This window comes from Gracilinanus agilis, chromosome 3 (assembly GCF_016433145.1).
Source record: "Gracilinanus agilis isolate LMUSP501 chromosome 3, AgileGrace, whole genome shotgun sequence".
Lineage (NCBI taxonomy): Eukaryota > Metazoa > Chordata > Mammalia > Didelphimorphia > Didelphidae > Gracilinanus > Gracilinanus agilis.
Window position 1 is genome coordinate 94845016 of NC_058132.1, and position 21836 is coordinate 94866851.

General features: G+C 40.6%; 1 protein-coding gene across 5 annotated transcripts in view; it reads right to left on the bottom strand.

The window, feature by feature from the left end:
• Nucleotides 1-2458: 2458 nt before the first annotated feature.
• Nucleotides 2459-21836, bottom strand: part of UCP3 (uncoupling protein 3) — a 29505-nt gene continuing 10127 nt past the window's right edge. For all 5 annotated transcript variants that reach the window (XM_044668137.1, XM_044668134.1, XM_044668133.1 and 2 more), the window contains 6 exons: nt 19051-19242; nt 18005-18215; nt 15669-15869; nt 11011-11112; nt 5008-5188; nt 2459-3131 (listed from right to left, as the gene is read on the bottom strand). In XM_044668137.1, the coding sequence (XP_044524072.1) occupies nt 3008-3131; nt 5008-5188; nt 11011-11112; nt 15669-15869; nt 18005-18215; nt 19051-19176 (945 nt within the window). In that variant the 5' untranslated portion in view covers nt 19177-19242 and the 3' untranslated portion in view covers nt 2459-3007. The remainder of the gene's footprint in view (nt 3132-5007; nt 5189-11010; nt 11113-15668; nt 15870-18004; nt 18216-19050; nt 19243-21836) is intronic.

The window sequence follows — 21836 nt, forward strand, 5'->3', positions numbered from 1 at the left end:
TAAGCATGTCATTAGCAAGAAAAATTAGTTAAAATAGAAAGCTGCCAGAAAGATACCATTGTTAGTAATACCCACCTGAGCTACTATAATTTTCCCTCTGAGCTATCCCACTTACTTCTATTACTTTTCTACATGAATTACAAAGTATCTTTGAGGGTGTATTTCCTGCTGGTTGCCCTTGAGGCCCAAATTGTTATTTTGGGGTATCTCCTCAGGCTTGGTGGTGAGAAGTTGGATTCTTTTTTGTCTATAAAACGTTAAGAACATCATCTCCCATGGTAGGGAGAGGTTGCAGTCTGTAGCAATGAAAGAAGCATGTAACACCTAAGAAAGAACAGATTTTTGAATTATTGAAATCTTTTTTACCAACATCCTTTGGACTACTTTATGGTTATTTTTTAAATTTTTAACTCTTGCTTTCTATCTTAGAATCAATACTGAGTATTGGTTCCAAGGCAGAAGAATGGAAGGGGCTAGGCAGTTGGGGTTAAGTGATTTGCCCAGGGTCACACAGCTAGGAAGTATCTGAGGCCAGGCTTGAACCCAGGACCTCCTATCTCTGGGTCTAGCTCTCAATTCATTGAGCCACTTAGCTTCTCCCCCACCATGTTTTAGTCAATGTATTTCAAGCTCAAGGTTCCTCAGTGAATAGAAATAATGTTTTTTGACCAAGTTAATTTTAGAAGTTCTTCCAAATAAAATCCATTTAAGACATGGTCTTCTAGGAACTTACATGCTAATGTCAGCAATTTTAATTTGAAATATTTTTTTACCAAATACAGTTTTCAAATCCTTACCTTTTGTCTTAGTATAATTTCTAAGACAGGAAAATGGCAATAACTAGGAAATTGGGGTTAAGTGATTTGCCCAGGGCCACACAGCTAGGAAGTATAGGAGGTCAAATTTGAACCCGTGTCCTCCAGATTCCAGGGTTGGTGCTCCGCCAGAAATAATAAAATTCTATTTTTGCTTAGTCTCCTTAAGTATTTAGAAGATCTCAGATCTGCTTTTTCTTCTCCCCTCTTAGGTTTGGAATGTGTTGCTGATGAATGGATGGTTGCTTTTGTTCAATGACACAAGTTTATAAGCAGAGGGAGAGAAGCAAAAGGTGAGAATGCTACCAACCTAGAAAGTACAGCAACCCTCTGAGGGTAGAACACAGGGGAAAACTTCCTGCCACTGCCCTGAAGGGTCTCCTAGTCTTTTTCTTATCTCTTCCTTTCCAATTGAGGAGGGAGGGAGATGATGGGGGTTAAAGTCTTCCATTTGTTTTATCATCATAGAATTTTAGAGCTAAAAGGAACTGACAGGATTAAATCCTCTCATTTTGCAAAGAAGAAAATGGAGGACCAGAGAGAAGAAGCCAGTAGGGTCATCATTTCACTCCATGACTCTGTCTGACCTGATGCAAGAAGACTGAACAGGAGTTGTCATAGAATCTAAAACTCCAGAACTGGGAGGGAGCTCAGAGCTCATCTAGTTAAGCTCCTTGCCAGATGGATGAAAAACTCTTTACCTCTCAGCAAGGTCTTCTCTAGCCTTTCCTTAAATAGTTTCACGAACATGGTGTTTACTCCCACCCCAAGCAGTCCATTTAGACAACTTTAGATTTATTAGAAGGTCTTCTTCATAGTAAGCTAAAATTGTTCTCACTTTAGTTTGTTCTAATGATGCCTTTGGGCTAAGCAGAATGGAAGGTCATATACTCTGGGTTGGGAGGGTCTTCTCTCTTTTCAGTGAAGCATTCACTGTGCCAGGCATTATGCTAGGTCCTGGGAATACAAAATAAAACAGTCCTCACCACCAAGAGAAATTTTAGAACCTGGAAGGGACCTTAGAGATGCTCTAGTCCAACCCACTCATTTTATAGGCGAGGAAACAAAGGCCCAGCAAGGGTAAGTAATTCCCTCAGGATCATGTAGCTACTAAGTGGTAGGCCAAGAGGTAGATCTAGATCTCATGACTTCACATGCAATACTCTTTCTATCCCACCCCAGGAACGAGGGCTGGCCATTTCTCAGGAGGAATTAGAGAGCAAAGTGCTTGATGTAGCCCTCCTCCTCCTACTCCCCTCACCCTACCCAACCCCAGGATTTCCCTGGAAGTCAGTGTTGAGGAGATATGAATCTCTTTGCCCTTAGCTAGGCTAGTTCTTAGGTGGAAGATATAGCTTATTTTCAAGCTTACTCTTGAAACCTTTCCTGCTTGGTAGCACCTACTAGAACTTATGTTCTGCTGTCAGCCATCAAGAACCAGGAATTCTCTTTACTCCCAGAGTACTGGAAAAGAACTCTAGTCCAAAATTCATGGCCTTTTCCTAAGAGCTAATACATAGCACCGTTTCTTTGGGTTAGAGAATCCTCAGTTTTCTGTAATTCAGTTTAGACTCTGTCTCTAAGGCCTAGTGTACAATAGGCCCTAAGTACTCAATAAAGCTGATGACAAAAGATAAACGACATGCAATTTGTCCAGGACTTTATGGAAGCATTCACTGTTCACATACAGGTTGAACTAGATGTGTTCTGACATTTTCCATCAAACAATAAGGTTCTATGATTTTGAGAGATTTCCAACTATATCCTATATTCCTCAGTGAATAGAAACTTTGATACCTATTCATCTCTGCCCTTGACTTAAAGTCTTGCTCTTCTTAAACTGCTCTCAATTAATTTTCTAATCCAACATCCAGAATACATCCACCATACCTTCTGTTTTTCCCAGATAGGTCTGTTTGAATTTATCTTCTCTTGCCTAAATATTAGGCAGCAACCTTGATATGTTTAAAAATTAATATAATTTATGATTTTATCTTGTCAGTACCTGACAAGGCTGTTCCTAAGACAGAAACTTCCTTCTTATCTACTTTTTCTTCTTCCATTTCTTCACGTTTCAATCTATGAAAGGGTATTTCTTAAGGTTTGGCAGTAATCAAACAGTTCTATAAATGTTTATGTTTATCTTTGTGTATGTATATCATTCTTATGATTTCCATATTCCAATACTCTTCTCATTTTGGCTGAAATGAAGATTCCCACGACATCTGGAGTTTCATAAGGGCCCGTTTCAACTGCTCATAGGTCACAAACATCATCACGTTCCAGGATCCCAAACGAAGAAAGGAGGGAGTAAATCTAGAGTGAAAAGAAGCATCAGACATTTGAGTTAAATAAGCCTGGATAATAGTACAAGACATTGAACAGAGTAGAAACTTTAAACATGTCTGTTAAACAAGCAACTGATCATTCTTGTGACCTTCTGAACAACTGCTATAAGTCAGTAAAAGTGCCTAGATTCTTCCAGTCTTATGTATTTAATCATCTACTCTTAGAGTTGGAATGGCTTTTAGCCTAACCCTCCTCCCAATGTAGTAATCCTCTTTGCAGTCTATTGAATAATTATGATCTATCCAATGTTTGTTGTTGGAAGTTCACTCCTATAAACTCTTTGTTCTAAATGAGATAGCTCTAATACTTAGAAAGTTCTTTTATGTTCCATCAAAATCTTTGCTTTCTAGTCACTTCCACCTACTAGTCCTGATTCATACTTTTGGAGTCACACAAAACAAATCTTTTCCTTCTTTTCCATGTAAGTCTGTTAGATGTCAGAATCTTGAAATATCTCTAGACTTCCTAAGAAAATCTTGCTCTATGCTTTTGTCTGCTTAGGGTTGCTGCTGCTGAGTTTACTTTACCACGCTTAGACAAACTAAAATCAGGCCCAGAACTGGAAGCTCTGGCTGCTGAGCAACTGTCAGTGATCTTTGAAACATCATAGAGAATAGCAAAGACGACCCAGGTCTGGAGAAAAGCAAATGTTTTGACTTACTGAAAAAGGAAGGAAATAGAGTCTACAAACTGAAGCCTGTTAATTTTAGTTCCTGGAAAAATTCTAGAACATATGATTAAAGGGATAATGTGAAGAAAGGATTAACTCTCCCCCTGCCCATTTTTAGATTTAATCACCAGAAGTGTAAATACCCCATGTGGGGATACAATAGCAAACAGAAAATGAAGCAGTGATTACAAAGAACCAACATAGTTTTGATTCAATTCAACAAAAGTCATTGAGTGCTACATTGTACAGATTCCTATGCTAGGCACTGGGAACAGATAGAAAGATAAAAACAAAATAGCCCCAGCCCTCCCTATGGGAAAGTAATACAAAGTAATTTCAAAAGAGAAAGAAGGCATATCCATGTACTTCCTTTTTGACATCTTTCTCAGAGGAGAGGACAGAATGACTATTGATGTAGTTCCCCTGATTGAGCTAAAGCTTCCATCTAAATCTCTCATGCTGTCCTCATGCACAAGATGGACAGGTAACAATTGTGTTCGGTGGATTTAGAACTGGTAGAGTGGCTGGATCTAAAGGTTAGTCCCTAATGATTTAAAGTGAACATCTGCTCTGAGAGGTCGGGGCTTCACTGAGCTGACATTCCGAGAGCCCCAAGGACTATTTCTCACAGTGAATCAGTGACAAAGACGGCGCAGACTCTGCTCAGTGGGGCACTCGGGATGGGGTTGCATTGTACCATCAACACCCTTGCCTGGTGCCCCTCATGACCTAAAATGCACAGCTGTGTGATGAATGCTGTGTTTAGGGATGGAGTTTATGGCTATAGAACTGCACAGACCACAGGTCTGTGTGGTGATAGAACATACAACTTCCTTAGGGCCAAGCTCTACCTGATATAACAGGTTATTAGTAATTCGTAATGGGGGGGCCAGGGTCAAGACAGAGACTCCACTCTACTTGGAATCACAGAGTATGAAAACTAGAATGAACCTCAGCAATGATTAAAGCAGAGAAGGAAACTGTGGCCTAGAAAGAGGAAGGGATTTGTGCAAGATGACAGAATCAGTAAGTGGTAAATTCTTAAGTTTCCTGATTCCAGCAGAGTGTTCTCTCCATTGTCCTATACTCCCTCAAGTGTCCTGTCCACCCAAAAATGTAAGCTCTAAGCCGGGATCCCCATAGCATGGAAGGCATCGAGCAAGGGGAGCTCACCCCTTGTAGAAGGCTGTAGGACCTTCCTGGCTCAGAGTCTTCAGCATACAGTCCATGGTGCTACTGTAGCGGCCTGGAGGGGAATTTATATATCTGGTTTTCACAACATCCACAGGGGAGGCCACAACGGTGGCACAGAAACCGGCTGAAAAGGCTGAGACAAAGTGGCAGGGGAAGTTGTCTGCAAAAGAAGGAGAAAAGGTCACATTGTAGGATGGGTCACCTCTTCTGAGGGGACCCAAAAGCTGTAGGATGGGCAGGAAGAAGGGAGTTTCCCACAATCAGGAATTTTTTCCCCCATTTGTTGTCATTGAATTTTCCTTCTGAATTCTACCATTTCTGTGGGGCTTATTGCAAACCTGATTTACATGTTCACATTCCTAGAGCTGAAATCTTTGATTTTTCCCTTCCTCTCATCTCTCATATTTAGTCAGCTACCAAAATCTATAGATTCTACCTCCTTGACATCTTTGGTATCTTATTTCACTTTCTCCTTTTTTTTCTACTAGTTTATTATCATGGACCTATGTTACCACCTGCCTGAACTATTATGATAACTGCCTTTAAACAAATTCTTGCTATCTTGTATTTTTACATTCGTTTCATTTCCAAATATATTCCTCTCTCTCCCTTACCCAGAGAACCATCTCTTGTAACAAAGAACAAAAAAAAAAGGGGAAAAAAGCAGTTTATCAAAACTAACCAACACATCAAACAAGACTGACAGTTTATGCAATACTCCACATTTTTGGTCCCTCACCTCTGAAAAGAAAGGAAGGGGGCTCATTTTCTTTTCTGCTCTTCAGGGCCAAGCTTGATAGGGTAACCTTTTAACAAATCTTTTCCCCTTCTAATTCCCTTTCACATGCTGCCAGATTAATATTCCTTAAAAATAGATCTGGTTATGTCATTCTTCTGCAATAGACCTTTTAGTGTCTCTCCATTGCCTATTGAATACAATTCAGACTGAGAAATCTATCCTTCAAGGCAATCCATCCCCTGGCACCAGCTCATTTTCCCATCTTTATCTAATATTATTCTCCCCTATGTATTCAGTGCATTTACCCAAAGTGTGTCTACCATGACAACAAGGATTGTGTTTTAGCCAAACTTTTTTAGCACCACGTATACAATAAGTGCTTAATAAATGTTAATTGAAAAAAAGTGTTTGTTGAAACTGTAGGTAGTGATTCAGTGATAGTCAGCTATCTGAGACATTGCCATTCCTGTGATGTTATTTTATTGGTAGATTAATAGACTGTGTCTTGATCTGGTGGCCACCATTACTGTTCCAGAAACTATAGATGGTAACCTAAATGGCCACTTAAGAAGTTCAATTTGCAAGTGTGAGAACCCATGATGCTTTTACATTTCATCTGCATATAAGGGGTTTCTCTAGAGAGTCTGCTGAAGTAGCAGAGGAAAAATGAAGAAGCTGGGTCTGAAAAGGACAAAGAGGAGGAGACAAATGGAAAAAGGGGAGCATTAAGAGCAAGCACTTAGTCTGATGTTTCTAGGATCCATTCTGATAGTATTGAGAATCTGGGCCCTGGTTTCTATTGGTTTCAGTGCCATGAACCCTAATGCACTTAGTCCTTCTGCTAGTCCTGATGGCGACTTAATATTCTGCTGACAAGCTATAAAAGCTAAGAAAAATGACTTCATACCATCCTGAAACTGGAGGGTGAGAGGAAGGAGTTTGGGGAAATGAGCTGTGAGAATGCCTAATGCTTACTTTATTCCCCATTGTCTATCTTACATTCTGACTAAGTGTTTTTTAATCTCACTATCATATTGCATAGTTAATTTTGGCTAGGTTGAATGGATCCGGTACAAAATGAGAGGTTAGGAGCAGTGGGTTTGAATAAGATGATAACACAAATAGTATCTAGGAATCTGAATATGGCATACTGCTCTTCTATGCAGTAGCCTTTGCTGTTGCTGCTGCTGCTACTCCTCTTCTTCCTCCTCCTCTCATCTGAGGGTAACATTGGGCTTGGAATCAAGAAGACCCGAATTCAAATCCAGTTTTAGATACTACCAGTGTGATCCTGGGCAAATCACATAATTTCTTTTGGCCTCCGTTTCCTCCACTGTAAAGTAAAGATAATAATAGCACCTATCTCTTATAGTTGTTGTAAGGATCAAATTAAATATTTGAAAAAAAAATCACTCAGTGCCAGACACAAAGTAGGTGCTATATAAAAGCTTATTTCTTTCTTTTTCCTTTCCTCCTTGCCCCATCCTCCACTTAAACCCTCTTCTAATTCTTCTTTCATTAAAGTAGCTTATGCTCTAAAAAGCACTGGCATCAAAGTTCTAGGAGGCCCACACCCAGTGGGGAGAGAAGAGAAGAGGGAAAGGCTCACACCCACTATTTATGCCTATCATCTAAGGACAGGCTGACTTCCTAAAAGTCAGTCAATCAGTCAATAAACATTTCTTAAGCACCTATTATGCGCCAGGACTATGCTAAGCACTAGGGATACAAAAAGAGGCAAAAGACAGTTCCTGCCCTCAAGGAGCTCACAGTTGAATGGGAGAGATAGCAAGCAAACAAATATATATAAACAAACTATAAACAGGAAAAAGACAAAATAATCAAAAGAAGAAAGGCATCAGAATTAAGAGGAGTTGGGAAAGTTTTCCTGTAGAAGGTAAGATTTACTTGGAGTTTGAAGGAAGTTAGGGAAACCAATGGGCAGAATTGAGGTAGAAGAGTCTTCCAGGCATGGGGACAGGCAGAAAAAAATGACCAGAGCCAAGAAATGGAGTGTCTTATTTATGGAATGGCAAGAAGGCTATTGCCACAGGATTGAAGGGTATATAGTATAAGAAGACCTAAAAGGTAAAGGGAGATTAGATTGCAAAGGACTTTGAATGATAAATAGAAGATTTAGTGTTTAATCCTAGAGATTGTAGAGAACCCTGGGGTTTATTGAGTGTGTGTGTGGTGACATGCTCAGATCTACGATTTAGGAAAATCACTTTGGTGTCAGAATAGAGGATGGGTTGGAGTGGGAAGAGATTTGAGGAAGGCAGATCCACCAGCAGGCTACTGTAAACAATCCATGTGTGAGGTGATGAGGGCCTCTGCTAGGGTGCTGACAGTATCAGAGGAGAGAAAAGCTATATTTGAAAGATGTTACAAAGGTAAGATCAACAGGCCTTGGCAACAGTTTAGATATGGAGCAGTGAAAAATAGTGAGAAATCTAGGATGACTCCTAGGTTGTAATGCTGAGGGATGGGGAGGATGATGTGGCCCTTTACACTAATAGGAAACATAGGAGTAGGGGAGGATTTAGGGGAAAAGATAGAGTTTAATTTTGCACATGTTATGATTTTTTTTAAGATGTTAAAGATGTTACTGGATATCCAGTTCAAGTTGTCTGAAGAGCAGTTGGAGATAGACTGGAAGTTGGCAGAGAGGTTAGGGCAAGATAAGTTGATTTGAGAATCATCAGTATAAGATGATAATTAAATCTATAGGAGTTTATGAGATAAACAAGTAAAATAGGATGAAGGGATGAGATGGGCCAGGATAGGAAGAGCCCTGTGGGACTTCCACAATTAAATGGTATGATCTGGATGAGGACTTAGCAAAGGAGAATGAGGAGGAGTGGTCTGATAGAAAAAGAAGGAGGAGAGAGTGGTATCCCAGAAACCTGTCAGGATGAAATCAATGTGATAAGAGGGACAGAGACTCAAGAGAATAGTACAGTATAGAGTTGATCTGGTTCACCAAAGGATCTGCCTATAGGGGAAGAATTTTTTATTCCTATTAATTTAAGAAGCTAACCTTTAAAAATATGGAGGGTTTAGAGTCTGTGCCAAAAAAGAGTAGCCCCTCAAGAATCTTTGAAACATTTCAATTGGAGCATGCAAGACTCATGGCTAGTGTCTACATTTTTATCCTTACAATTTGGTGATGACCTGTTACTTAACATGCTATAAATGCAATCCCTTGTTGGGCTTTGAATGTTGATTTAATATTTATTTATTGTTGTTCCATTATTTTCAATAATATCCAACTCGGTGACCCCTATTGGGATTTTCTTTGCAAAAATATGGGAGTGGTTTGCCATTTCCTTCTTTAGCTCATTGTACAGATGAGGAACTCAGGCAAAACAGGGTTAAGGGACTTGCCCAGATTCACAGCTAGTGAGTATCTGAGGCTGGATTTGAACTCATGAAGGTGGGTCTTCTTGATTCTAAGCCAGTGATGGGCAACCTTTTGAGCTTGGTATGTCAAAATTCGCCCAAAAACTGAGCATAACTCGACTGGTGTGTCACTTTGAGGAAAAAAAAAACAAAACCATGTCATGATATTTATAGTTTAAATGACAAAAATGTATAATTGTAATATGTGACTGTATTTAATAAACCAAAATAGGTAAATTAATATAGGTAGAATCGTCTTCTGTAGTGCACAGAGTGTCTACACTACACTATAGCAAATGTTTCATCCTTGGCACGCAGCCTCGTACTTCTCTGTATGCCACCACATGCAGCTGCGTGTCATCAAAAATGGCTATGTGGGGGGCAGCTGGGTAGCTCAGTGGAGTGAGAGTCAGGCCTAGAGACAGGAGGTCCTAGGTTCAAACCCGGCCTCAGCCACTTCCCAGCTGTGTGACCCTGGGCAAGTCACTTGACCCCCATTGCCCACCCTTACCACTCTTCCACCTATGAGACAATACACCGAAGTACAAGGGTTTAAAAAAAAATGGCTATGTGTCAGTGCTGACACGCGTTTCATAGGTTTGCCATCACCATTTTAAGCCCAATGCTCTATCTGCTGCACCACCAAGATGCCCCTAATAGTTATACGTTCTTCATATTTGTCTCTTTATCCATGACTTAGATTGTAAGAGGAATTGTGTTTCTGAAACACATACAGGAAAGTGTGAATTGATTTTTTAAAAATGCTAATAGGTCAGATGAGAAAATGGCCAAAAAGCCCTTTCTAAATCATAAAGTCCAATACATCTGACAACTGCTAAGAGGCAGTAAGGTATAGTGCAAAGACAGAGTCCTGGATTTGGGGTTAGGGCAAGACTCTTCTGATAAATTTACTAATCGTATGACCATAGGCAAATTACTGAACCCATATAAGCCCCAGTTTCCTCAACTGAAAAAAGGCACAATAATACCATGTACCTCACAGGGGTGTTGGGGTGTTGTGAAGATCAAATGAGATGTACATAAAGTGGGCAAACTTTAAAATACTGTCTAAATGACAACTATTATTACAGTTCATTTGACAATTACCTTTCTTCTGTTCTTTTCCAATTGCTCTGTATTGTGTGCCTCCTGAGTAACTTGAATTTTTATAACATTTTAAGGTTTACAACCCCATAAAGTACAGTTCAAAGATTATCATCCTTACTTCACAGATAAGGAAACAAGGACAGAGAGTGACTTGACAAAGTTCCCACAGCTAATAAGTATCTCAATTGGAACACTACTCAGGTCTTCTGAATTTCAGGCCAGTGGTCTTTCTATGAGGGTTATGCAGTTAAGTACTTAATTGTTTTATAGAGAGGCTATAAACTCTTGGAATGCTTTGCAGTACAGTGAAAAGGGTGATGTATTTTGATCTGGACAAATCCACCTCTGCTCCTTGTGTGATCTTGAGAAACATCTTTAGGCCTTGGCTTTTTTATCTGTAAACTGAGAACGTTAGACTAAATCATCTTGAAAGTTCCTTCCAACTTTAACTCTATGATCCAATGAGGGCAGGACCAGCGACTTTCCTTTTCAGAATGCTGGAATTGTTTGACCTACTGATAGACCCACCATTGTACCATCTACCCCTTCTAAAAATTAAGGCAGGTGCCAGTTGCCTCAAGGTTGATTTTTATCCTGTCAGTGCCCGTGTCTTAGTTCTGTTGGTTTCTTGGTTTCTTGGAATCAAATGGATTCTTGGTTCACTAAAGGAGTCTGAGGTGGGTCAGTGAGGGAGATGAAAGTTGTGCTACTTGTAGAAAAGCCCAAAGCCTTACCAGTCATCAGGTGGTGGTCTATCAGTGCCTCCTTTATCATGTCATAAGTCACCATCTCGGCACAGTTGACAATGGCATTTCTGGTGACGTTGGGCAAAGTTCCTGTTAGAGAGACAAAGGAATAGGTATGGGGGGATAGGAGTAATTTTAATTCAATATAGTTTAATTCGATTCAATAAATGTTAGTTGCCTACTAGATTAGGAGCATGATGCTAAGCTCTGGGAGAAATGGCAAGTCTAGGGCAGCTAGATAATACAGTGGATAAAGCACCAGGCCTAAAGGTGGGAGGTCCTGGGTTCAAATTTGACCTCAGACACTTCCTAGCTGTGAGACCCTGGGCAAGTTACTTGCCTAGCTTTTGCCCTTCTGTCTTAGAGTTGTTACTAAAACAGAAGGTAAGGGTTTAAAAAAAAAATAAAAGAAAATGGCAAATCTAGATGAGTTATGGCCCCTTACCTCACAGAGCCCACCCACCATCTATTAGATGGATAAGACAAAATAACCTAACTATATAATACACAGTGATAGAATCCTCTGTCAGTCATTTAATATAATTCTGTGTTTTTGTTAGGATCTCACATATTATATATGAGACTCTGCCCTAGGATTAAAGCTCAGGCCCCAACTCTCCTCCTGCAACAAGATGGTTAATGACACTGGAAAGTCTTTCCTCATCTCTAAGCCAAATCCTCCAGGCCTAAGGTTAAGGCCATGCCTTCATTCAAGTCTTCTGCAGAAAAGGAGAGTGTCAGCTGGAATGGTCCCTAGGACAGGGAAGAGTTCTTAAACTGGGGCCCATGGATAGATTTGGTGGAAAGTTTTGGGAACATTTTTGTGAAAAATGGGAAGAGAGAAAATTACAACTTTATTTTTGTTTATATCTAACTGGAGTTTAGCATTTTCTTCAATTATGAATTAAAAAAAATATATTATTTTGGAAAGGAACCTAGACTGTCAAAGTTATTTGTGACATACCAAAGGTTAGGAGCCTCTGTTTTAGAAACCATTTGGTCTAATTCTTTTATTTCCTGGATGAAGAAACTAAGAGATCTGCTTAAAGTTATTGAGTTAGTGATAGAACTAGAACCTTCTGTCTGAATCCTCAGACCAGAGACCAGGACTCTTTTCTCTACAGTTGAACATGGTGCTGATGAGAAGGCCGGATTGAGGTGGAAGAGACCTGGCTGGCTGTGGAGTCTGAAGGAGCCCCTGCTTCTGGTCTTACCTCTTCCCCTTAGATATTGCATGGGGAAGAAGGGAAGTCTCCAAATGGGATGGAAATGGGAGCTGATCTACTGCAGCTTCTCCTACAGGCCCACAGAATAAAAAAGGGTGGGATCTGTGTCTTATGCTAAAGTCAGGCTTATTTGTCCTTCCAAATACTTGCTCTGGAAGACACTTCTTGGCCTTAGGGCTGCAGCTTCTCCTCAGAGGCTGGGAGCTGCCCCCTCAAGCCTTGGCTCACACAGCCCTTAGCCCTCCAGCATGCCCAATAAGCAATTTAAAGAAGAGCCACAGAGAAATCCCACTGTTAAAGTCTGCACCTTTTAGGGCACAGATCCACAGATTCCCAATCATTTTGTGAATCACTTTCAGTGACTCTGACCTTGAATGAGATAAAAAAAATTACATTTTGATCTCACCACAATTTATTTTCTTCATAATCCTGTGTACTGTTTTATTCATATAAAAATTATTCTCAAAAGGGTGGGGAATATCTATCCATAGACTTCACCAAACTGCCCAAGGAGTCCAGAACAAAAAAAAAGGCTTTATGTTATCCTTCAAAGGGTGTGTTCTCTTTTCTACTTGCTTATTTAGAGTCCAGTTATTCTAGAGCCCAAAATAGCAAAGTTAGAAAGGAAATTAGAGCTCCAAATAAAGGGTGTCTAAGCTAAAGGAGGTGGGGCACCTTAAAAACAATAATCTCTTATTGTGTCTGTTGTGAGCAGAGTTCAGTGCTTGGCCCTGGAGGAGACAGGAAGTTTAGATAAAATTCATTCTCTGTGCTCATGGAATTCACACACTAAAGAGAGAATCTATAAACCTAGATAAGTATATTATATATTAAAATTAATATATTATGTAATTATATTATATGTTATTATGTAATATATTAATATGTAGGCATAAATAGATAACTATATTATATACTTTTTTTAACCCTTATCTTCTGTCTTAGAATCAATACTAAGTATCATTTCCAAGGCAGAAGAGCGGGTAAGGGCTAGGCAATTGGAGTTAAGTGACTTGCTCAGGGTCACACAGCTAGGAAGTATCTGAGGTCACATTTGAACTCAGGACCTCCTGTCCCTGAGCCTGGCTTTCAATCCACTGAGCCACCCAGGTGCCCCTATAATATACATGATTACATGACAAACACAGAGGATGGAAATAAAGTATTCTATGTGGGAAGTTCAATGTCACCTGGAAGGAGTGAGCAAGGCTTTACTGATGGAAAGAGAACCTGAGTTGGGCTTTGAAGGATGGCTAGAGATCCAACAGACAAAAGGCAGATGGGTAGGGAAAACTTAATAACAACATCCCTCAATTCTCCAGTGCTTTAAGTTTTGCAAGGCACTTTGTAGATCTTATTTCATTTGAGTCTCCCAACAGTCCTGGGGTGGGGGTGGGGGTGGAGTTGGTGCTAGGATCCTGGAACACAGAATGTCAGTACGTAAAAGAACTTGATTTCAATATTTTAAGGTTTTATGATTTTGTACATATAAGAATGCCTCCCTCCACTCATGCCAATCATCCCATCTCTGCTAGGACTCAGTGGAATTTGCTGCAGCCAAGAAATTAATACTCTTGGGGACAGCTGGGTGGCTCAGTGGATTGAGAGCCAGGCCTAGAGACAAGAGATCCTGGACGTTCTTCTGCCTTAGAACCAGTACATAGTACTGATTCTAAGATGAAAGGTAAAGGTTAAAAAAAAAAAAAGAAATTAATACTCTTGAGGGCGGCCTGGGGATGCACGCAGACTGCAGCTTTTCCAGCTTGATAAGAGCTGCCTGGGTTTGAGTCCTATCAGCAAATCTTTCAAGAACCCATTGATGTCTCAACACATCACAATGAAGTATCAGAACAGGACTTCACTGGAGGAAAACTTAGCATATTGAGTTCAAAAGGGACCTTCAAACCAGGGGAACAGCTCTGGAAGTCTCCTAGAGCTCCATATTCTATGGGTGAGGAATAGATTCAGAGAAGAGAAGGAATTTGCCCGAGGTCACCGGGCAGAGCTGGGACCCAGGTCTTTTAATCACAATAACAAAAGACATCTGTATAGCACTTCTAGGCTTGCAACTTTATGTCTTCTTTGATCCTCTTGACAACTTCATGAAGGAGATGCTATTATTATTCTCATTTTATAGTTAAGGAAACTGAGGCAAACAGAAGCTAAATGACATGCCAAGAGTCACACAGCTAGTAAGTATTTGAGGCAGGATTTGAACTTAGGATTTTGTGATTCCAAATCCACCAGGCCACTTAGATGACTAAAGGCATTCCAAGGACAACAACCCCTCTAACATACTTTGATAATAGCATGCCTTTATAGGTAGAAGAGACCAGAAAAGTCAGTTAGTCCAACCTCCCAGACTCTAGTGCAGAAATCCTCTCTGTGGTTTTCCTAACAGTCATTTATTGAGCTTATGCTTGAACACCTCAAGGGAGGAAGAGCTCATTACCTACCACTGCAACACTCTGGACTGGTTATGGTTAAGAAGTTCTATTGAGCTGAAATTTCTTCTGACTCCTTCCTATTCTACCTCACAAGACCAAGGAAGAGAATTCTGCTCTCTCTTCTCTAGGAAAAGCCTTCAGATTTTAGAAAATAGTAACTATTCCCTAAGCCTCCAGAGCTTATTCTCAAGGCAAAATATCTTCAGAGCCCTTGGCTGAATCTCATGCATGCAAGGATCACAGAATGATCCAAGGGGGAAGCTGGGTAGCTCAGTAGATTGAGAGCCAAGCCTAGAGATGGGAGGTCCTAGGTTCAAATCTGGCCTCAGACACTTCCCAGCTGTGTGACCCTGGGCAAGTCACTTGACCCCCATTTCCTACCCTTACCACTCTTCTGCCTTGGAGCCAATACACAGTATTGACTCCAAGACAGAAGGTAGGGGTTTAAAAAAAAAGAATGATCAAGTCAGAGATCTGCTGAGTGATAAATTAAGGCATCTGTGGGTGATAGTGACTTAAATGTTTGCTGACTGAATATTCCTTCTCCCAGATTATAGAAGTTTTCAGTACCTTGGCAGTATGGAGAAAAGAGCACTGCACTCAGAATCACAAGGCGTGGGTTTGAATCCCAGCTCAGACACTTCCTGGCAGTGTGACTGGAGGCAAGTTATTTGTTTCTCCTTGTCTGTTTCTCTCTTGGTAAACTAGGAATACTTGTGTGACCTCCCTCCCAGGCTGTTGTGAGGAAAGTGCTTTGTAAACCTTAAAGCACCAGAGACGTGGCAATTCTTATCGTTAGGGGAACTCTGGTCCCTGTGTCTGGGTGGTGGGGTAGAGTAGTTTGGGTAAGGGCTGTTCCTTTCAGCAACCTTCAAATCCACCACCTCCTCCACCCATTTATTTAGGAGCTCCTGATTCTGTCTCTGGGTAACACTGGTTCCTCCATCCCCAGGAACTCAGAGCTAAGACCCACCTTTCCACAGGCCCCTGATCCCTTCCTCCCTGGCAATTGTCCTGTAGGCATCCATTGTCCCACTGTACTTTCTGCTGCTTCCTGGTCCCAGTCGGACACTGGCCTGGAAACGCACCTTCACCACATCTGTGGGTTGAGCACAGGTCACAGCCATGGCCCCCGTTGTGCATCCTGCCAGGATCCGGACGATGATGCTGGAGTCTGTTGTGGAGCAAAGAGCGAGGAGGAGAGAGAAAATGGTGGGGTGAGTCAGCGTCCTGTCAGGTCTCTGACAGAACCTTCCCAGATTCATCTCATGCCATTTCTGTCACTCTAAGAAAGTTTTAGGTTTGGAGTGAAATCAGGATTCGAGTCCAGGCTCTGTGCTAAAAAGTGCCATGACGTTGGATCAGCTGCTTCACGTCTCCAGGGCCCACTTTGCTCATTTATAAAAATAAGGATGGGATTCTATAATTTTATGACACTTACTGTGCCTAGGAGGCCATTGGGCTTCTTAGGAGTCCTTCCTTAATTCTGTCTGGTTTGAAGAGAGCATCAGGGAGGCCAGGGGATAGAAGCTGGCCTTCCTTTTCCTGGACTAGCAGTTACATTGCCTTTTTGTGCTGGGCTCACCAGCCACCCCCAAATTGATGCTACTTATTAATAGCTCTCATGTAGCTACTTGTTGCCTAGGCTGTTGGCTCCCTGAGAACAGGGACTGTCTTATTTCTTGGGTTTCCTTACCAGTACAAGCACAATTTTCAGTGCACAGCTGGCTTGCTTCAAATTGGAAATGTAAATCCTGAGCTCTGAGTTCAATTCAGTCTAGTTCAGTTCATTCTAGTCCAGTTTAGTTCAATCATGTTTAGTTCAGTTTAGGCTAGTTCAGCCCAATGTAAATTAGTTGAGTTAAAAAAATTTATCTGGTTCCTACTAGTGAGGATTTTCAGTTTTCCTGCCCTAGGCCCAAAGCAGATTTAGTCAGCAACTTCTTGGGGGGGGTTCAACCAGGGCCATCAGGGATGGATAAGAGAAGAGACTTCATCCTTGCTTCTCAGGAGCTTATCAGTAAACAGAGTGGGGGCAGGATTAAGAAGTGGGGAATCAGCAAGAAAAATGTTTCCAAATTCTAAAAGTGCTTTGAAAAGAAAAGTGAGTCAGAAGATTAAGTTGGTGGGAGGGGGCTGAACTTATCTTCATTCAATAAACAATTCCAGGACACCTGGTCTATGCAAAGCCCTGTGGGAAATACCAAGAAGGGATAATGTAGTCCTGGTAGGCTTCCTGTGAGTTAGTGGCCTTGACATATGATAGAAAGATGCAGAGAATGGGAGGTGAGAAAGTTTAAACAATGTTTATACAACAGCTCAGAGGATATAGTAAGTTTTGTGCCTGAGCAGGGATCTATTAGTGCTTTAATCTTTACAAAATAACTTTAAAATAACTCTTTGAGGCACATTGGTCAAGAATTGTTTCCCCCATTTTATGGATATGTAAACTGAGGCTCAAGGTGACTAGCTTGCTCAGGATCAGACAGCTAACCAGTATTGGAGATAGAATTTGAACCTACTTTCAAACTCTCTCTTTTTTTAAACTTTAGGCTTATAGAACTGGGATCATAGATGGAAACATATTTTAGTGGTCCAACCTTTTGGCTCATTGTATAAAGAAACTGAGAACATGTAGGCAACTTGATGAAGGTCACATGGCTAGTAAGAAACAGAGCTGGGATTTGGACCCGAGTCATCTTGGTTTCAAGAGCCAGTGATCTTGCTATCATTTTGTACTACAGCCCCTCAAATCTTCAGGCTCTAAGACCAGCACTCTTCCCATTTGCAGATTTCGCGCTTTTCTTCCTTTTCTAGTTTTATATTATTTAATTTAATTTAATTTTTTAACCCTTACCTTTTGTCTTAGAAACAATACTATGTTGGTTCTAAGGCAGAAGAGTGGTAAGGGCTAGGCAATGGGGGTTAACTGACTTGCCCAGGGTCACACAACTATGAAGTGACTGAGGCCAGATTTGAACCCAGGATCTCCCATTTCTGGGCCTGGCTCTCAATCCACTGAGTCACCCAGCTGCCCCCTCCTCTCTAGTGTTAATGTATAAGTAACTGTTTGCCTATTGAATTCCCACAGCAGAATATAACCCTCTCAAGGAGGCATTAACTATTTTTCATTGGATCCCAAACAAGTAACATTTTAGATGATTAACCTTAGAACAACCAATGTGTGCTATATTGGATTGCACTGGAAATCAGGACAGTTCTTTTTGCCTTTCACACTAGGTGCCTCCACTTCTCCTGATCTGTTGTCTCTTGGGCCCAAGATTCATCGTCTCTGGCTTTGGCACTCACTTTCTGCTCCCTTGGGCGTGTAAAATTGCTTGACAGAGTCATAGAGGCCAATTCGGATGGAGGCAAAGCTCATTTGGCGTTGCAGTCCAGCCACTAGTCCATTGTAGAGGCTGCTGGGGCCCTCAGTCTTCACCATTGTTGTAATGGTACCCAGCACTCCCCGGTATCGAACATTCTGAATTGCCTTCTCTGTCTGGGATTCTCCTTGGATCTGAAAGACAAAAGAAGGGGGTGAAGATGCAGATGTCCACTTAGCTTTCGCACAAGTACAGGATCAAAGAAGCATGAATGGACCTTCATGTACCAAGGACACTGGGGTCTTGGCTGACCACAAGCTTAGTATAAGTCAGCAATGAAATATGGCAGCCAAAAAAGCTAATTAAATTTAAAGCTATAAGAATGGAGGCATAGTTACTGGGAAGAGAGAGTTAATAATCCTACTGTCTTCTGTCCTAATCAGGCTCTTCCTGTAGTACTGGATCCAGTTCTGGGAGCTGCATTTTAGGAAGAATGGTGGAAGGACTGAGAATAAGGTGGAGGAAATGGAGAGGTTTAGGTAGGGTTGACTCAGTGAGGACATAATTGCCTTCAAGTATCTGAAGGCCTGTTGTGTAGATCATCACTTGCTCTCAGGATCATAGAATCTAGAAGAAGACAACAAGGAACTTGGCCTTATCTAACCCAATCTCCTTATTTCACAGGTGAGGAAACTGGGGCTCCTTCTACTTAGTCCAGAAGGCAGAACTAGAACAATGGGGTAAAGATGAAGGGAGACAGATTTTAGTCTGATATAATAAAAACTTCCTACCAATTAGAACTGTGCCAACGTGGAATGGCCTGGCACAGAAGATAATAAATTCCTTATTACTTGATGTCTTCAGGCAGGGGTCAAATGACCACCTGACTGGGACGTTGTAGAGGGGAGCCCTTGCTCAGGTCCAGTCCAGCTGTGAGATTCTTTGTGAGCTGGGAGGGGACATTATGATCACTCAATCATAATCACTCCATCAAACTGAGTGATGACCCTCAGTGAAGGGGGCACCTACCTGTAGTCGAACTTTGGCTGTATCCAATGGGAAGGTGAGGAGGTCAGCAAAGCAGGCAGCAGTGCCAGCCCCTACGAACTTGACTGCAGTTGTGGGAGGTACATCCGTGGGTTTTAGTCCAACCATGGTCCCAGATAACTCCTAGTGGGTTCAGGTGGTGTTTAATGTGCTCTCAGAGGAGATTGCGATTGTCTGAAGGAGATAACAAGAATTATCAGAAAGAAAGATGATGGTAAATGACCATTCCCTTTTAATGTTTGATTTTAGCCTTCCAGAACAAGTAAGGGCCTTAAACCTCATTTAGTTTAACCTCCTCTTTTAACAAAAAGGAAAACTGAAGCCCAGGGAGGTGGAAGACATAGTGTGCAAGAAAGTGCAACAGCCTGGAAGTCAAAAGACTTAGGTTCTGATATTGCTTCTCCCAATGAACTCAAAGTGAACTTAAAGCCTTCTAGAGTTTGAAACAGAGATCCTCAACTAACAGGAAACATGATACCCAGTGAGGAGCAGAAGGACGAAAAAGATCGAATTGACCTAAGTACTCTGAAGTCTTTTGGAAATCATTGGAATGAGAAATATTAAGATTTTAACATTCTTTTTGAAAAATTTTGAATTCCAAATTTTTTCCCTTCTGCCCCTTCACAACTCATTGAGAAGACAAGCAATATAATATCAATTATACATGTGGAATCATGCAAAACATATTTCCATGTTAGCCATGTTGCAAAAAAAAAACCACAATAAAAGTTAAGTGGAAAAAAAAAGTATTCTTTAATCTGTATACAGAATTGTTAGTGCTCTGTCTGGAGGTGGATAACATTTTTCATTATAAGCCCTGGAATTGACTTGGATCATGTATTGATTAGAGTCACTTAAGTTTTTCATAGTTGCTCATTGTTATATTGTTGTTATTGTGTACAATAATCTCTTAGTTCTATTCACTTTGTTTCAGTTCAAATAAGTCTTCTCAGGGTTTTCTGAAAACTTCCTGCTCATCATTTCTTATAGCACATTAGTATTCCATCACATTCATATATGCTAACTTGTTCAGCTATTCCCCATTTGATGGATACCCCCTCAATTTCTAGTTCTGGCCTGATACTAATTTGCTGTGTGACCCTGGGCAAGTCACTTAATTCCAGTTGCCTAGTCCTTATCGCTCTTCTGCCTTGAAACCAATATTTAGTATATAGTCTAAGACAAAGGGTAAAAGCTTAAAAAAACCCAACACATGGAAAGACCTATTGAAAAGTGAAACAAGCAGAACCAAGAGAACATTATATACAGCAACAGAAATGTTGTTTGAAGAATAACCGTGAATAACCACCTCCAGAGAATTGATGAATAGAAACATGTGAGATAGTTTTATATGTATATTTTCTTGGATTGAATGATACCTTCTTTGGTGTGGGGAGGGCAGGAGAGGGAGATACCTAAGAACTTTACTGTAACAAACAAATAAATAAAACTTTAAGAAAAGATAACTTGTTGGTTATAGCAAACACTCTTTTTTTAACAACCCAGAAGACAGCTTGATATATGGACATCACCAGGTGGTCATTATTAAATCAGGTTGATTATATACCTTGCAGCCAAAAGTGGGGAAGGTCTATACCAGTGATTCCCAAAGTGGGCGCCACCACTGCCTGGTGGGTGCTGCAGCGATCCAGGGGGATGGTGATGCCACAGGTGTATTTATCTTTCCTATTAATTGCTATTAAAATTAAAAAAAATTAATTTCCAGGGCACTAAGTAATATTTTTTCTGGAAAGGGGGTGGTCGGCCAAAAAAGTTTGGGAACCACTGGTCTATACAATCAGTTAAAACAAGGCCTGGAGCTGACTATGGCTCAGATCATGAGCTCCTTATTACTTAAATTGAAGAAAGTAGGGAAAACTGTCAGATCATAGAGATATAACCTAAATAATAACCCTTATAAATATAAAGTAGAAGTGATTAATAGATTTAAAGGATTAGATCTGGTAGTTAGATTGCCTGAAAAACTATTGGCAGAGGTTTGCAATATCATACAGGAGGTAGCCATAAAAAACATCCAAAGAAAAAGAAGAGCAAGAAAGTTCTCTGGTGAGGCATTATAAATAGCTGAGGAAAGAAGGAAAGTGAAAAGCAAAAGAGAAAGGGAAAGATTTGCCTAAATGAATTCAGAATTCCAGAGAATAGTAAGGAGAGATAAGATTTTTCTTAAATGAGCAATGCAAAGAAATAAAAGAAAACAATTGAATGGAAAAGAGAAGAGATTTTTTTCAAGAAAAATTAAAGATAAGGGGGCAGCTGGATGGCTCAGTAAATTGAGAACCAGGCCTAGAGATGGGAGGTCATAGGTTTGAATTTGGTCTCAGACATGTTCCAGCAGTATGAACCTGGGCAAGTCACTTTACCTCTATTGCCTAGCCCTTACTGCTCTTTTGTCTTGGAACCAATACACAGTATTGATTCTAAAATGGAAGGTAAGGGTTTAAAAACAAAAAAAGAAAGAAAAAGATATCAAGGGAACATTTTATACAAAAATGGGCATAAAAAAAGACAAATATTAGGAACTTAATAGAAGCACCAGAGATTAAGAAAAGTGACAAAGCTCCAGGAGGCAGGAGGAAAGGTAGGAGAGAAAATTTAGATCATATAACTTCAGAAAACTTATGTGGAAATTTGTAATTAGTAATAAATAAATTCAAGAAAAAAAGTAGGAGGCAGCTGGTTGGCTCAGTGGATTGAGAGCCAGGCCTAGAGATGGGAGGTCCTGGGTTAAAATCTGGCCTCAGACACTT